Raw genomic sequence first — 17,869 nt, 5'->3', positions numbered from 1 at the left:
CTTTTCTTAGTTTTTGTGAGTACACGAGCTGCAGCATTCTGGATTAACTGGAGGGACTTAAGAGACTTATTAGAGCAGCCTGATAATAAGGAGTTGCAGTGATCTAGTCTGGAAGTAACAAACGCGTGAACCAGCTTTTCTGCATCTTTTTGGGACAAGATGTGCCTGATTTTTTAAATGTTACGTAGTTGAAAAAATGCAGTCCTTGAGATTTGCTTAACGTGGGAGTTAAAGGACAAGTCCCGGTCAAAGATAACGCTGAGATTCTTTACAGTGGTGTTGGATGCCAGGGCAATGCCATCTACAGAAACCACATCACCACATAATTGATCTCTGAGGTGTTCAGGGCCCAGTAAAATAACTTCAGTTTTGTCTGAGTTTAACATCAGGAAGTTGCAGGTCATCCATGTTTTTATGTCTTCAAGACATTCTTGAATTTTAGCGAGCTGGTTGGTCTCGTCTGGTTTGATCGATAGATATAATTGAGTATCATCTGCATAGCAATGAAAGTTTATAGAGTGTTTCCTGATAATGTTGCCCAAAGGAAGCATATATATGGTAAATATAATTGGTCCAAGCACAGAACCTTGTGGAACTCCGTGATTAACGTTGGTGGTCATTGAGGCTTCATCACTTAGAAATACAAATTGAGATCGATCTGATGAATAGGATTTAAACCAACTTAGTGCGGTACCTGAAATGCCAATTGACTGATCCAATCTCTGTAATAGGATGTCATGATCAATGGTGTCGAACACAGCACTAAGGTCTAATAATACCAGTACGGAGATGAGTCCTTTATCTGATGCAATTAGGAGATCATTTGTAATTTTCACCAGTGCTGTCTCAGTGCTGTGGTGTTTTCTAAATCCTGACTGAAACTCCTCAAATAAACTATTCTGATGTAGAAAGTCGCACAACTGATTTGCGACTACTTTCTCAAGGATATTAGAGAAGAAGGGAAGGTTAGATATCGGTCTGTAGTTAGCCAACACCTCTGGATTAAGAGTGGGCTTCTTCAGGAGAGGTTTAATTACAACTACTTTGAAGGAATGTGGTACATGGCCTGTTAGCAAAGACACATTAACAATATCCAGCAGAGAGGTGCCAATTAAAGGCAACATGTCTTTAAGCAGCCTCGTTGGGATGGGGTCCAAGAGACGGTAGACGGTTTAGAAGTAGAAACCGTTGAGGACAATTGGTCTAGGTTAATGGGAGAAAAGCTATTCAAATATACACCAGGGCATACAGCCGTTTGCAAGGCCACTCCTCTTGATGACAGATCGGCAGTGGTTGAGGGCAAGAGATCATCAATCTTGTCTCTAATAGTTAAAATCTTTTCATTGAAGAAGTCATTACTACTGAGGTCTATTGGAATACACGGCTCCACAGAGCTGTGACTCTCTGTCAGCCTGGCTACAGTGGTGCTAAAGAGAACCCTGGGGTTGTTCTTATTTTTCTCTATTACTGATGAGTAATAGGCTGCTCTGGCATTACGGAGGGCCTTCTTATATGTTTTAAGGCTATCTCGCCAAACTAAGCGTGATTCTTCCAGATTGGTGGAACGCCATATGCTTTCGAGCTTTCGTGATGTTTGCTTTAGTTCGCGGGTCTGAGGGTTATACCAGGGAGCAAACCTCCTTTGCCTCACTGTCTTTTTCTTCAGTGGGGCTATCGAGTCTAGTGTCATTCTCAGTGAGCCTGTAGCACTATCGACAATATGATCAATCTGGGACGGACTAAAGTTAGCACAGGAGTCCTCCGTCACATTGAGACGTGGTATTGAATCAAATGCAGAAGGAATCGCTTCTTTAAATTTAGCTACAGCACTGTCAGTTAGACATCTAAACGTTTGACTAACGGTGTATACTCCGGGAGTATAAACTCAAAAGTTATGAGGTAATGGTCTGACAGAAGAGGGTTCTGTGGGAAGACCTCCAAATGCTCAATGTCAATGCCATATGCAAGAACAAGGTCGAGGGTGTGGCCAAAGCAGTGAGTGGGTTTCTGTACTCTCTGACAGAAGCCAATCGAGTCCAACAATGAGATAAATGCAGTACTAAGGCAATCATTATCAATATCCACATGAATATTAAAATCTCCTACAATAATAACCTTATCAGTTTTAAGGACTAAACTTGATAGAAACTCTGAAAATTCAGATATAAAGTCTGAATATGGACCTGGTGGCCGGTACAGTATAACAAATAGAATTGGCTGTAATGTTTTCCAGGTTGGACGTGAAAGACTAAGAACAAGGCTTTCAAATGAGTTGTAGTTTAGTTTAGGTTTAGGATTCATTAATAGGCTTGAGTCAAAGATGGCTGCTACTCCACCTCCTCGGCCAGTGCCTCGAGGAATGTGAGTATTAATATGACTTGGAGGAGTTGATTCATTTAGGCTGACATATTCTTCATGACTCTTCATGAGGTTTCAGTAAGACACAATAAATCAATGTGATTGTCTGATATTAAATCATTTACTAATACAGCTTTAGATGACAGAGATCTAATATTTAGGAGTCCACATTTAATTATCCTGTTTTGTTGCACTGTTGCAGTAGTGTTGTTAACCTGTATGAGGTTATTTTGTATGACTCGTCTTCTGGTTACTTTTGATTTAATTAATTGAAGTGGCCGTGGGACAGACACAGTCTCTATAGAGTTAAGGTTAAGGGTGGGTAACTGCTCGGATGGAAGTGCAGAGAAGGGTCGAAGACTACAACTCTGCTTCTGCTTCCAGATCTGAACTCTGGGTCATGCAGCATTAGCACCAAAACTAAACTGTAGAGCCTGTTTCAAAGGATGGTTTCAACACACAGATAAAGTATACAGTGGATACGCATAATGTATCTGAAGGACTTGTGATAGTGCTAAGCTCGATTCCTGGCAGCACAATCAATAGTGTACAAACACACACAAACACAGCAATACACACACACACTTGTATTAGACCCATCAAAATGGAATAAAGAGAGAACATTACATTATAAGCCATATCCAGATACTCAGAACACCATTTATTGACATTACAGGATAAACACACCCACACACAGAGAGAGAGAGAGAGAGAGAGAGAGCAGTACTCTTGTTAGTCATCCCTTGTTCATATTTTGCTGCAGGATTGCCCAAACAGCAGTTCCCTCTGGGTGTGGCTCAGTCGTGTAGCAGCAGAGCAGTCGTGCGTGTGAACACTATAACTTAGTCTGCACACACAACCAGGGTTTATGTGAAGGAATGAGACATTTTGCGGCTCTGCGGAAAGTGTTGAAGACAGTTTGGCTGTTTTGAAATCAGTCCAGGTTTGTGCTGTAGTGGAGCGTGTCTGAGGATGCTTGTGTTTATGTCTACGTCTGAACCGAACTCTAGGTGTTGGAGGGATTTCATTAAATCATCGTGTTTGTGCTGCTTGCAGTTTCTCCTCGCTCTTATTTTCTCTGCAATGTGTGTGTGTGTGTGTGTGTGTGTGTGAGCCAACAAGAATCATATTTTGTATTCATTCAAACATATGAATACATTTTAGATTATCAATATGACGGTTAGTGTGAGCCTTCATTAGACGAGCACTGGATGATTCTGTCTTCATGAGAATCCTCTGAGAAAACTAACAAATCCCCAGTCAATACTTTTCAGTCAATGGTGGTCGACACTGGAAAACATGCAGCCCATTTAACCTCCAAACAGCCCGTGTAATCCTCAGATTGAACAAGGATAAAGCACTGGCTGGACGGAGCGCAGTGGGCCAGCTGGTCAGTGTGTGAAGTCGTGTTCTTTGAAAAATAAAGAGAGAGATGAGAGTCAAAGGAGAGAGATAGAAACAGACTGTGGCATAATCAGAGACATAAAAGTGCACAGATTGCTGTATTTGAACGGGCATGTATGAATTTGTCTGGAGCACCACAACAAGTGCCGTCTATGAAATTATATTTTCAGAGGCTCATCTTGTTTTCCTCCGTGTGTGCCATGAAGTCTGAAACAGGCACTGATGCTTTCTGCTTAAGATACTTGTATATGCTCATCCTTTGCTCCGAGGCATCCTGCAAATAGGAGAAGGACTAGAGACAGAGAGAGACAGACTGTTAGAATGAAGGGGTTGTTAATTCATTATTCATCCTCTTAATTTAACAATAGAGGTGAATGTCCGTATATGTTCCTCCTCTATCTTCACTCTCTTCCCTTCTCATTTGGGAAGATTAATGTGTTTTGGAAATTCGGTGCTGATGAGTTCTCTTTAAAAGTGGCTGGGATCAGTGCTTGACATTCCTGGTTTCTCCTCTCTCTCTCTCTCTCTCTCTCTCTTTCTCTCTTTCTCACTGTCTCTCCACCTTCTTTCATTATCAATCAAATTCATGGGGCATGGTCCCACATAAGTAAACATTGCATTTGACTGTTGACGGTGAAGGAGTTTGTATCTGTGTCTCTGTACAGAAACTGGACCCATAGACCCGGTCCTCATCGAGCGTTACAACACCCCAGGCTTCATCGGGTGTCTTTCACGGGTACAGTTCAACGGCGCCGCCCCCCTCAAGTCTGCACTGAGAACCATTGCACAGGTCCAGGCCGCAGACAGACGACCTGCCGCCGCCTCGCCGGTGTCTTACCAGGGCAAACTCGTGGAGTCCAACTGTGGGTCGTCACCTCTCACCATCCCACCAATGTCTGCTGCAACAGATCCCTGGCATCTGGACAACACAGGTGAGGATCACACCAAACACCCTTCACATGCTGCTGCCTGTCCGTTTGGAGTTGAGTAATAACTTCCCACAATAACAACGGTTACTTGACATCTGCAAACGATGTTTTGAATCACCTCAAGGTGGCACATTTAGATGGCGTAAAGATGTGCAGATACAAGCTCAGTAATTGATCGCTCATACTTTCGTACTGCACCTTTTAACTTGGACATGTACACACATCCATATATGCAGACACACAGACCTCAGCACTGGTGTGTCTGACGTTGCTTTCCACACCAGTGTTTAGTATTTCAGAGTGTCGATAATCTGGATGCAGCCGTACTCCTCGGGCTCGGTGCCAACTATGCCTTTGGGAATGTTGAGATATCTGAGATCGATCCGGACCCGGAGTCCAGATCCAGTCCGTTGATCTGGACTCCGGGTCAGTTCTCCAACATCCTTCCACAGAAAGGATGGGTGTTTGTTTATCTTTACAATTTCTATAGATAGTTCTAATCCATTATTTATCCAGCCCTCCCTCACTCCCTCATGATCATCGTCTGTCTTCTCATTGATTGTTTTTTACGGGGGTTTTTTTAAGCAGCTCCCATCCTCCTCACTTCTCTTCTTCCTTTTCACATTTTGATATTATTGGTTCTCTCTGCTCGCCTCTCCACCCTTTGTCTGTCATCTTTTCAGAAACAATGAATTATTGTCATTATTACCAAACACATCCACGCAGCTGACAGACTATAAAGAGCGGGATTGCTCTCCTCCTCTCTGTTGCTTTCCGTTTTCACCTCTTTTCCCAGCTCAGCCTCCTCTTCTCTGTCTTACTCATGCTCTTTACTGGAGAACTCTGCAGTCAGCAGCAGAACTAGCTGACAGCTCATTGCTGGGTGAAGCTGTTTGTGTACATGCAGGTTGCTGTGTGCAATAAGGCTTGATTATACATGTCTGCAGCTCTATCCAATGCGTTTACACGTGTTTGTGCGTGTTCCTAAATGGACAAATTAAAGAAATAGTTATTGCAGATGACAACAATACCTTCGTTCTCCTTTTACTTCTTCCTTTCATTGCCCACCATGTCTGCCTTCCTCCACTCGTTTGCACTGCACTTCTATCCATTCGGGGAGAGGCACAGCGATTAGATCATCGTTGCTGACAGACATGCAAAAGCTGCAGCTGTTATTAACCGCTCTCTGTCATGGATCTTTAATAAAATGCATGAACCAACAATGCATTCAAGAAATTGTTCCTGTCATCCCCTACCGATGCTCAGCACTGGTGCGTTCATCTATTTGACGGTCTGATGTATGTATGCAGTGATGCTGGAGCCACGATAGCAGAAACTGAGCATCGTGGCTTTTTGCTTCGGGGTCGAAAAGCAACACTTTGTTGTTATAAATGTGGACAAATTCTGCATGATATAATTACATGTGATTTTTGTTTTACTGCTGATTGGTATTTGCAGGCCCACAAATTGGTCTAGCAAAGTGTGTCAAGTTAGTGATATTGCTAGAATGAATGTATTTATTTTAATAAATAGTTTGTGTACGGTTTGAGTTGTTCCTTCTTGCTGTGCTCAGATGCAGAGTTCCCCTTCAATGAGGAGAGAGTGATTCCTGATGGCGTCAACAGAGACTCGGCCATCATTGGAGGTAAAGAATGAAAGCGGTCTTTTTCCAGATTTGCATTTGAGGTTACCTGAGCCTCAGGTGCCAAATTCAAAATTGCAATCAGTTTTAATCAGTCTAAAACTAAACAAATACTCAGTTTACTATCATATTTGACTGGTCCTCACATTTGACAAGTTCAAACCAAGGTATGTTTGGAGGTTTTGGTCAAATATAAAATCAAATGCATTATCTGTCAATTGAAGAATCAATTCATCAGCTAAATGTTTTATGTATTGAACATGTGTCAGTTGGTCGAAGCCGAGATCTATCAGTGACTGACAATGCGACTGATGGCTGTGTCCTCTCAGGTATCATCGCGGTTGTGATCTTCACCATCTTATGTACTCTGGTGTTCCTGATCCGCTACATGTTCCGCCACAAAGGCACCTACCACACCAACGAGGCCAAGGGCAGCGGGGAGTCCACCGGAGAATCGGCGGACACGGCCATCATCGGCACCGACAACCCGGAAACCATCGACGAGTCGAAGAAGGAGTGGTTCATCTAATGGCCAATGGCGGGACTTTGAGAGAGAAAGGGATCCGTACAGACCACCAGGTGCCACAGAGATGGAGGAGGTTGAATTCAATGACCAATCACAGGAAAAATGGAGGAAAGGAAAAATGTGTCGGACAATGATCTCCCAGAGGGTTTGGGAAAGACGTGTACAGAAATATCTTTTGTTTATTTGTTTTGTTTTTTTATATATTCAGAGTATTAGAAAAGAAGAGGGACATTTATGCAGCAGAGAACTGCTCTAAGAGACTGTACATGTATAAACTAACTGGCTTGTCCTTCTTTGTATCGTGCTTGGGAGTTTTCAGGAGTCCTTTGAATACTGTATATGACAAATAATTATACTTACTGGGTCGTGTGATAGCACAGATTTGTTTCCAGTCTCTGTTGCATTTTGATTTTATTTTTTAACAAAAATCTTATATCAAAAAGGATCAAATCAACATGCCGAACCCTTTTTTTTCCCCTTTACTTATCAGGCTGTGGTTGCACCAGTCTGTCAGCACTCATATCCGTCGCGTGACATGCCACTTATATTGTGGTCATATAGAGTTGAATATGGATGCCAAAACTCAGTTTGTAAATATAATATTTTGTGTTTTTAGTTGTTTTTTTTTCTCTCGAAAGATTTATTTAGAGTCCAGTACATAAATACTAATGAGAAATGTCAGATCTATATTACAATAATATCATATGTCTGTCCATTACATTATATATGTATTAAATATAGAGTTTTATGTTTAAATCTTATGACATTCGATTGTATGGGACATTCCTTTCTGAGGAAGAGCAGAGAGGGGTTTCTCAGAGCATGATGGGAAATCATGACTCCGTGGTTGGTCTAGCTCAGCATGGCAGCTTTCTTTTCATTTTGAACGGGTCAAACCGTGAGCCTTTACTCATTCAGACTTCTTCAGTGGTCCGTTTGTTTTTTGCCAAACACTTGAGTCTTACGTCAGTTACCGATTGGCTGAGATCTTTTGCGTTAAAAATGTCAGACTTTGATTTGAGGAATTAATTGAATTAGATTAGAATGATGTGGGTTTGCAGTGTGTGCATGCATCTGTGTGTGTGTGTATACGTGTGGGTCAGATGAAGAGTACTTGTTGAAATGGACTGAAGGGGTGCCATAAAATTCACGTGGGACGGTCACATGGATGAGATCAAACAACTGGCCGACACTTAACGAGTTCTATTGACGCACTACAACTTCATGCGTTCAGAGTCCGAAGCAGCATAAAATACAAAACATCAAATCTAATATTTGTTCAAGACCTGTGAAAGGTCAAGATGATAATTGGCTTTTTAATCCGTTGTGCCTTCAAGGTACTGTTTTGAACTTTCTAGAATAACGTGCCGCTGCTGCATGAATTCTCATTAATCAGAGTATTCGGGCGTCTTTATCTTTCCTGATTCGAGTGGTGCTCAATCAAAGCTTGACTTTGAATTCAGAATACTCTTCAGAAATCCCGCTGAATTCTCGCTCAAATTGTAAACATGTCTGACTCTCCGAGGCATAACTGCGTGGGTTGTTATGCAGCAGGAGAGCTGCCCCGCGATACGACACACGAGAAGCTTCCTTCTCCCCTCTGTGACTCAGACACACACGCAAACATGCATGTTTGACAGAGCATGAGTCAAGGTCGTTCCATTACAAGAGCAACGAGTTCAGAATGAGCAGGCTGCTGCTTTGTCAACAATGCATTGAGCTTCGCTCTCTAACAGTGCCACTGTGGTCCAACATACAAGATGTGCAACGTATATTCTTAACCATGTTGTTTTCCCTGTCATCGTCGCGTGTGGTTACCTTACCGTAGCATTTACAGAACAATGTTGTTCCGGGTGAAACCAGCTGCCAACTTTGTTATTTGGTTGTGAATGTGCTTTCTCTGTGTGTGTCTGTTCAAATTGCTGCCACGGTCGCCCTGTTGCATGAATGATGTTGTGCATCATCGTGGTTTGAGTGCTAACTGTACATCACGTTATCAGAGACTGTGGGACAGCTGGTGAACTCAGCCTGCCTTCTACCGCGGCCTCAAAGACTTTCTCCATCCACACATCACATCCATGAAGGCAAAGCCGTTACTTTCCTTTATTTTATCATTATATTACTCAGACTATACCTAAGCACACACACACACATACACACACACACATTCCCTTGATATGTGGTTTGAACATAACGATAACGATGTTAATGGATTATCAGCTCCGACAGACATAACCCATATGTTTTGCTTTCAGTTCTATTGAATTCATTAAAGAGTGTTTGATCTTTAATATCATGTGGTTTTCTCTGCATCACTTTCATGTTTACATGGATATCTTCAGACAGCATTATAAAGCTTACATTACACGAGACCTTCCTTGGACATCTTGGATCTTCAGCCATGTAATAATCATAACGTCAGACCCACAGCTACATGGCACCACTCCTCTTTTCTGTCTTGCTAAATCTCACCCCAACAGTCTACTCTTCAACAGAGTATCCTGGCCCTCTAAGTAAGTGAACATGCCTTGGAATGAAAAGACAGTTAAGAAGTGCAGAGATGCAGTAAATCATTTATTTTGAAGGATGAGTTCTAGACAAATCACATAGCTGCAAAGGTGTTGCTATAAATGTAGCAACAAAGTATTGTATTTGGCAGAGGTGTTCGTTATCCACCCGGACAGACCAATCTAGTCATAGATTATCGAACGCATCCCGGTACGAAGCAGTTTTAGTTCAACGGACTTAATGTCAGCCCTTGCTCTATGTATCACATGCAGGGTGAACTGACAGTAGTTATATCTGGTGTGTCTGAGACTGGTCTTAGGCTGCCCCCTTGTGGTCAGATGGTGCAGCTTCTATCAGACGTGATTTGAGAAAAACGGCATGCAGTGAAAGGCAATACTTTGCTTATCCGTGTAAGATATGCAGCAGATCACCACCAGAGCAGCGGGTACCACCTCAGTAGATTACAGAAAGAAGAAAAAAAACACTATTAATCTAAAAACTATTAGCAATCACATGGTTTACGTTTAAAGACTATGCTGTTTGGTATTAGTAGAAATAAATACAAAAAAGTATTAAGCTGCAAAAAAGCATAAAGATGGCCAACGAAGAAGTGAGCAGCACCATGTTTACGTTCCTCCAGTGAACTGCTGCGACGCGCTCTGGTTAATTAAACGTGCTTATTGATATCCGCAGCACGTGTCAGCCATTAGACTACAGTGGTCTTTGAACACAGCGTGAAGCTGATCTGCAATGACACTTCAAGCACCGTTAAACTCTAGATCTCCAACTGCTGCCTCGCCGCTTTGCATTCCTTTGGCAGCCTCACAACGCCTACATTACCCACAGTGCAACGCGACCATCGCCAATCCGGTCGGATAGTCAGGTCACGATTCAGACCGGAACGACCTCATCTTCTTCTTTTGCTCACGTGTGTGCAGAAGTAGGCTAACGTTACTGCGTAAGACGTGTGCATTCCATTATTTATTTAAACAGTAGAACCAAGACACGTTCAGACCCCTGACATTGTTTTAATTATTATAGGAGGAGGGTGTAGGCCTACAGTGTATCTGTAGATTTTAAGTGTAAAAGCTGATAATTCAGTAACATAACTCTGGTATTATACAACATCAGTTATGTCTAATAACATCTGTGTTTAGCCAAGATATTATTATCTGAGTGTATTTTGCATGCATGTGCATGACTATTCCTCTAACTTTCTCAGGATCTCGTCTTGTGCCTAATCAGCCCACAGGGGGCTTGAATTCATGATGCCGTTGTTCTTTATGCCAACAACAAAAAAACAGGCTGAACAGTGAAAGATTCATTCAGGTTGTTTTTTTTGGTTTTGAGTTTATATCAACAAAACAGTAGACACGTTTTTTGTAGGGTTTCAACCGTTCCCTTTATTTCAACATCAGCCCTTTTTGGTTCCACTCTGATGCCACAACTAATGTGTGAGTGGGGGGTAATGAGGCCTGAACTCCTATCAGGATTAGTCTTTGGTATGCAGCAGGGACATGAGTAAAATGCTGAAGGTGTAGCTTTGAGAAATCCTGGGACAGCAAGAGATGAAGGATGGAAAATAGCAGGGGACCCTTCAGACCTCGGGACACTCGCCTGTAACAACACACATGGGGAGGCCAGTGAGCAAAGGTCTGAACTGTTTTCGGAAAACAGTTCAAATGCATGTACATCAAAGTATGTGTGCGGTTGTTGCGTGTTCATTACGCACCATTCTGAGGCAAGATAACGACGTTGTCAGGGAGGATGCCGGTCTCCAGGGAGAGCTGGGAAAACTTCTGCTGCAGGACCGCCGATGCCTCAGGAGTGCGACCTGCAAACACAGAATGAGTTGTATTAAACATCAACCAATTCCTGCACACACACATTCAACTTACTGTGCTTTCCCCCTTCGTGGTGTGACGGATCCATACTTACTGTAGAGCTTGTTGAGGACCTCAGACACGCCGTCCTTTGTCTTCACAGTGTGGACCAGAGCGTAGTCGTCGTACGCCACGTCGACAATGCGCATGTCGTTGTCATTGTTCCAAACTGATGGAAGCAGAAATAGAGCGGTCATGCTGCTGGACGTTTCCGTGTGTGTCCCTTGTGTGTGTTCGTGTTTGTGTTGCGCTCTCTACTCACTCTGGCTGCGGAAGGTGAAGTGTCCAGGAGTGACGGTTTTCTTAGCGAGGTGGGTCGTTCTCCAGCAGGTACCATCAGCACTAAATGAGGAATAGTTACTTAGTCTTCCACAATCATCGAGATATTTTGATTTGAAGGTACGGGGACATAATCACTCACTTCAGGTTGGCGTAGGTGAGGTCCAGGTCTCCTCCAGTTGGCACTAACATGGCAGTGCCTGTCTTCATCCCTGTCTTGTTGTCCACGAACCACTGGGCATTAGTGGCAAAACCAACAATATACCACTTGCCTGCCATCTAGCAAATGAAAAAGACAGAAGGGCGTAATGAAGGGCGATGGAGGCTCTTCAATCAAAGCAGTACTTGACGTTATCTAAACTGCAGCACAAGTATTATTACACAACACCTATGTTCTATATAAACTACTTTTAAAAGAGCAGTCTGCCCCAACAAGTGATTCCATGAAACGCATTAACCAACCACAGATACTAATTCCTCTTCCTGACTTTATTCCCTAGTGATTGTTGTAGCTATCAACGTTCACCCTCTGCACCACCTGTTGCAGGGACAGCGGAGAACGTTCTCCAACAGACTGCTTCAGCTCCGCTGTCACAGGGACAGATACAGGAGAACATTCCTGATACAGGAGAACATTCATGATACAGGAGAACATTCATGATACAGGAGAACATTCCTGACCACGGCTATTAGACTTTATAATAAATCACATCCGGCCAGATCCTCCTCAAATTGAATCAAAATCAATAACCCTTGCACTGCTTCACTTTATACTCACTTATATACACTGTATATACTTTGCATTACTTTTAATTTTCTTTAGTATTTAATTATTTTATGTTCTTAAATGTAATATGTCCTGCTCTGCTATTGTATTGTATTGTATATATGTTAACTGTAAGATTCGTGTTCAAAGCTCCGGGTCCCGTGGCCGCAGGAAATTCAGGATTCAATGAGTTAAAGTTAACAAAATTTAATGGCAAAGATAATACTCATGTAGCGTTCACGATCGTGGGGCCAGAAAGGACGAACTCTCCACAGACGGACTGCAGCTCCCAAGGAGCAACAGACCGGGGCTGTCTCGAGTCTCCAGACCAGTAGAACCATGTCTCCCCAGAACAAATGCTCGGTCGTTAGTCTGGTCATGCAAATGAATTCACACCTAAAGGTTAGTTCCATTGGTCAGTTCAAAGGATGCCGCAGTTCTGTTCGCTAAGCCAATTGATAAGCTGGCGAGGTCAAAGCTCACACTTCCGGTCAAGGACAGGAAGTTCCCCATCAGAATAAAACCTACTATCCTGCCTTCAGAATAAAAGCAACACATTAGGTTTCAATCGGCATCCATTTTAACTATTGTCTAAACAATAAAACATTCATTCATTCCCATGCATCATACAGTTAATCATTACATTTGTCATTAAAACAGAATAATAAAACAGTGATCCTCTCTTATGTTTCATAATACATTCCTCCAGAATATTCCTCATAATATCCCAAATTAATTATCATATCTTTCTTTATGTATTAATTTAAAACATAAACTTCTCTTATCTACATGTGCAAATATATATAAAATCCACTACAACCCAACATAACCTTATTTGCTGCTGCTGCTGCTACAAATAAATTTCCCCCTGGGGATGAATAAAGTACATATCTATCTATCTATCTATCTATCTATCTATCTATCTATCCATCTAGTCTTGAAGTAGTAATACTTCCTTACCTTCTCCAGGTCGAAGTCTTGAAGAGGCACGACTTCGGCGCAGGCCGCTAGCACACACATCAGGGCGCCCAGCATCCTCAGCAGTGTGTTCCTCATGGCTTCTCCTTTATGCTCTGTGCTTCGGTGAGTGAAGTATCGGGGAGAGGTGAAGAGCAGAAGGGAGGTGGAGGCTCCTTTTATCCTGCAGAGTCCGGCTCCCCATCCCCTCCTCCTCTTTCTGACTCCTCCCCCGTCTGGCTGCTAGCTTTTGGATTTCAAAAACTCTTTGGCCTTCGCATTTAAACTGTTTTAGATAAAACAAACCAACTGTAACAAAATGAATTATTTTGCAGCAAATTGCATCGACACCTGCGTTGAGGCAGTAATATGTAAGAACTTCACAATGTAAACTGATCATAAAAAAGCCATATTAATGATGGTGATGTAATTGTTCTTTGCATGTTTAAGTTTAGTAACATCAGAGTGAGAAGATTGTCTTGTTTGACATGAAATGTTGCATAAACCTCTGTTTTATGTGACAAATCTTGCCTCCTAAATCCATCACTGTTCATGGGCTGGCTTTGAATTCTCCATTTGCAAAAATGTATTGGTGGACTCATCAGAGCCCCGTTTTGCAAAGACAAGCACAGAAGATAAGCGCAGACCTGCAATCAGCTGGTTATGTAACACACATACACAAAAGGTACTGGGTGGAGCTAGGAGGCCCGTTTGGTAATTTAGTTTTGTAACCAAACTCTCTCAACCCTCCACATCTCTGCTCTGGCAGCTGGTGCCAGATCAGATTTGGCTCATTGTGTTTTTCTTTTTAAACTGAAAACGTTTGACAAAAACTTGATTATGCTCCATTTGGTTTTATTCAGCTGTAACTGGTAACATTTCAGGTTTTACAATATTAAGACTCTGTTGCAGTCTTTTATTTAAAAAAAAGTTTTTTGCTGAGCTTTTTGCTTGTGAACTTTGGAACCCTCCAGGCCTGGATCTGTCAGCACTGACTCCTCAGCATGTGGGCACACAGTCTGTAGAGCAAAGAGTGACAAGGTTCAATTACAGAGAAGCTGTGCTGCTGTTTTAATCAGGGACCGGGGATTGAATAACATGTTGACAAAGTTTAAATAACTGAAAGTGTTTGGGAGTGTTAGCTGTGCTTTTGCAAAATAAAAAAAGTCTTGCAGAGATTTTAATGAATTCCTCAGCCTCAATCATAATCCTCAAAACTAAATTTGATCATTTATCTCCAAATAGCTTTTACAACATGGCACTCTGAGATTCTTGAATGAAGAGCATTATTATTATTATTAAAAAAGCAATACATTTAAGCAATCTAATAGGTGGTCCATTCACAATATTTCTTATCAATTCCATTAACCCATCATAATCAAACCACTTAATTTAGATGCAATTGCTGCACCGTAATCTCTCTCATTGCGATTGCTGCATAACTATGTATACAGTTTAGACACCTCGTCTTACCATAAAACTAATTACAGAAAATTCCACACATATTACAGAGAAACAGCAGGAGAATACATATTTTGTCATTCAGCACCAGCAGACAGCAGAAGCGAAGCTGTAGAGGTGAACTTATGATTGACATGTAATCACGCACTAAACCATTAAATCACCAGTTACACTGAATAGGTTGAAATGCATGAAGTCTGTGGGGCTCCAGAGCATGCACACAATTCTGAATAAACTGCAGTGACCTGTGAAAATACTCCATTTACTATTCATTAAAAACTGAAAACTACATTGACAGCTAAGAAGTGGAAACCATTTGATGCTACAGTCCCCTCTGTCCATTTGTATTAGTCTTATAATTATCACACTTTTTCATTATATCAAAGAGTTATGGTCATGCTATTTTATTACACATTAAACTTACTGATTACATGGTTCTGGTCCACATCACCACAGTGACCTAGAAGAAAAGAAAGAAAACGGAAATTATTTATTATTATATATGAGTAGGCAGGTGTGTTACGACATCCTAATCCTTTATATCAGTCATTAATGCAATGGAGATCTCTTCAAGCTAGATTTGACTCTTTTACATAAAATATTGCATTTGTCCGTATAGTGTATTTAATTGTAGTTCAGGGTGACAGGAACGTACTGTAGGTGGGGAAGGGGAAGAGGTATGCCAGACCCAAACCCTGTTTTTCAGCAAGCTGCTCAAACTTGGTCAACATAGACTCGGACAGATTGTCTACAGACCGACCTGCATACAGAACACAAGAACAAACACCACAAAGCCTCAATTTAGAGCAGAATAAGGTCTACCACATGGCTTTTCGATCTGAAATACCAAACCAAGGCCACGTGGCTGAGGAGCCCACCATAGAGCTTCATGGTGATCTGGCCCCGTTTCTGGTAGTACATGATCGCATAGGAGTTGTAGACCATCTCTCCAATCACTATCTCAGTGTCCAGCTCCGGACGAGCTCCTAGTGGAAATAAACAGAGAGCACGGTATGCTAAAGAAAGGCTGCAGGGCTATAGTTGACCAAGAAGGCTCAATTAAGGATACACTAACCTTTAAGTTTTAGCTTGCCTGGGGTTGGTGTTAAATTGTAGACCTGTACTATTTCCCAACACTGGTGATTACTGAGGAGAGAATAGTGTGTCAGGTGAGACATTTGATGGAAACATGTCAGGCAAAAACAGGCATTAGGGTTCACAACCTTTGAGACCCCTCATAGAATGCTATCATTTCATCTAAAACATTATCCTCTTCTTAAGTAGCATTGGCTTGTTGAAGACAACACCAAATACATTTGTATAGTCAAACCACACAGTTCATAATCTAAGTGAGCTACATGCACAGCATGTACATGCATGCCCGTGCTGACCGTCGTGTTTTGGTGCTAACAGATAGTGTTTGTTCAGGGGAAAGCGTGAGGGTCACCACGGTGGGCTCCACCTTCATCCCATGATTTATCAGGTAGGAGCATTTGGAGGCCGTGTTCAGCAGGTACCATGTTCCTGTCATCTGCAACACATACATACAGGATCAGAACAGAGACACAGGGAAAACCAACATGTTCAGCCTTGGACACAATATTTGCAAGTATTTTTTTCATCATCCTATAAACCCCGTCTAGCCAGGAGTTGCCCTATTTTACCAGATGCACAAGTCAAATTGAATATTTAGGGTGACAATAATTTTCTCTACTAAAGAATACATCTGCTTCAAATACAAATATACCATTTTTATTATCTTTTGTTTTCTCACTAAAAATCCCCACTATTGCCTAAAACACAATATTGACACAATTACACAAGCATGGTCACCATGACAGCAACAGTTTGCCTCAAAGCAATGATAGTTTTTAAGTTTCACTATTCTGCAAAAACGTTTTGTTTGTGTTATTGGCACATGACGTTACAAGCAAATGATAAACAGAACCACACTGTCAGTGTGCAAAGGTCAGAAGTCACTGTTTGCTATCAGGCTGCCGCTGCACTCCACTACCAGGAAGCAGTCATTTGTATATACATTTCTCAAAATAAGACATTCATCTTTCAATACAGCTTTTTCAGGAATCTTTGTCCAGCCTTGTCAAGATTAAAATTAGAATGGAAGTTATAAATGGTGACTTCTTGCCAGCGATGAAAACAGCACTTAACACACACAAAATAATAATACATACAATAGTATATATACTCCACCTCTTCCTCTAGTTTTTTTTTTTTACCTGTTGTATGTCTATGTTCTGTGCAGGTGGGGTCAAGTCAATCGGGTCGACATTCGGCTTCCTGGGAGGTGGTCTTTGGGGTCGCGGTCGACTCTTAGCCCCCCCTACGGCCTCAGTAGAACCCCACAGACACACACACATCAGCACCACCACTGGCAACACACAACGCCAGACTCCAGCCATCCCAGCACTAACAATGATACACACAAGAAGCAGTCCTCTTTCTCAGGTTCCCGTATTCTAACTTTGTCTTTTTGTATTGGTATTTCTGTCCCGCCTGTCTCTGTCTGCAGTCAACTATTCCTAATCGGCTTTACTCAACCTCAAAAAAAGACACCGAAGAAATGCATAAACAGACAAAGTGGGGGACAAATAACGTGAAATAGAGGATGTTCTGTTTAGTCAAATATTAACTTGGTTTACTTGCAGAGATGAGGTCATACTACAGCGTGTTCATCTGTGGGCAGCAGCAATACATTATTAAATACTGACTTTAAAATCTAATGACCTCTACAGCATAACCCTATATTCAGAGAACAAACAAAATGTGCATGTATTGACAATTTACTATTCAAGTATACATGATTCCTTATTCATACAAAACAATTTATGTGGAAGGATAACGGACTCTGTGCCCGAGCCGTTTGGCTTCCATCTGTTCAGAGAGGATCGTGACCCGAAGCCCTCTGGCAAATCGAAAAGGTGGAGTAATCCGGGTTTTTTTATACCAACAGGGGCGGGAGTAACGATGTGGCAGTCATTCTGTGGCACCGTTCTCCTGATTTGGAAACCTTTTTCCATCAACCGAAACAACCCTCCTACTCCCCCTTCGAGTTCACTTCAGTCCTGCTGGTCGCTGTTTACATTCCACCGCAGGCCAACGCGCAGGAGGCAAAGCTCATGCTGGCCGACTGTGTGG

The 17,869-nt window shown here is 42.0% G+C and overlaps 3 protein-coding genes across 3 annotated transcripts in view; 1 reads left to right on the top strand and 2 right to left on the bottom strand.

Moving 5' to 3' along the window:
• cntnap2a (contactin associated protein 2a) overlaps nucleotides 1-9,154 on the top strand; it is a 308,808-nt gene extending 299,654 nt beyond the window's left edge. The window contains exons 25-27 of the mRNA XM_034560734.1: nucleotides 4,428-4,694; nucleotides 6,265-6,336; nucleotides 6,663-9,154. Of these exons, the coding sequence (XP_034416625.1) occupies nucleotides 4,428-4,694; nucleotides 6,265-6,336; nucleotides 6,663-6,862 (539 nt within the window). The 3' untranslated portion in view covers nucleotides 6,863-9,154. The remainder of the gene's footprint in view (nucleotides 1-4,427; nucleotides 4,695-6,264; nucleotides 6,337-6,662) is intronic.
• A 1,535-nt stretch (nucleotides 9,155-10,689) lies between these two features.
• ptgdsb.1 (prostaglandin D2 synthase b, tandem duplicate 1) lies at nucleotides 10,690-13,396 on the bottom strand. The gene is made up of 6 exons (XM_034560046.1): nucleotides 13,256-13,396; nucleotides 11,672-11,808; nucleotides 11,513-11,592; nucleotides 11,306-11,419; nucleotides 11,100-11,201; nucleotides 10,690-10,984 (listed from the first exon to the last, which is right to left on the bottom strand). The coding sequence occupies exons 1-6, from the start codon at nucleotides 13,349-13,351 to the stop codon at nucleotides 10,965-10,967; spliced, it is 549 nt and encodes a 182-aa protein (XP_034415937.1). The 5' UTR covers nucleotides 13,352-13,396; the 3' UTR covers nucleotides 10,690-10,964.
• A 799-nt stretch (nucleotides 13,397-14,195) lies between these two features.
• Nucleotides 14,196-17,133, bottom strand: c8g (complement component 8, gamma polypeptide). The gene is made up of 7 exons (XM_034560045.1): nucleotides 16,951-17,133; nucleotides 16,105-16,244; nucleotides 15,789-15,859; nucleotides 15,592-15,699; nucleotides 15,369-15,473; nucleotides 15,138-15,173; nucleotides 14,196-14,271 (listed from the first exon to the last, which is right to left on the bottom strand). Exons 1-7 carry the CDS (start codon nucleotides 17,131-17,133, stop codon nucleotides 14,252-14,254), a joined length of 663 nt encoding a protein of 220 aa, XP_034415936.1. The 3' UTR covers nucleotides 14,196-14,251.
• Between the last annotated feature and the right edge of the window lie 736 nt (nucleotides 17,134-17,869).

Source organism: Cyclopterus lumpus, chromosome 20, assembly GCF_009769545.1.
Source record: "Cyclopterus lumpus isolate fCycLum1 chromosome 20, fCycLum1.pri, whole genome shotgun sequence".
In the NCBI taxonomy this organism is placed as follows: domain Eukaryota; kingdom Metazoa; phylum Chordata; class Actinopteri; order Perciformes; family Cyclopteridae; genus Cyclopterus; species Cyclopterus lumpus.
This window is presented reverse-complemented; position numbering and strand designations above follow the sequence as displayed.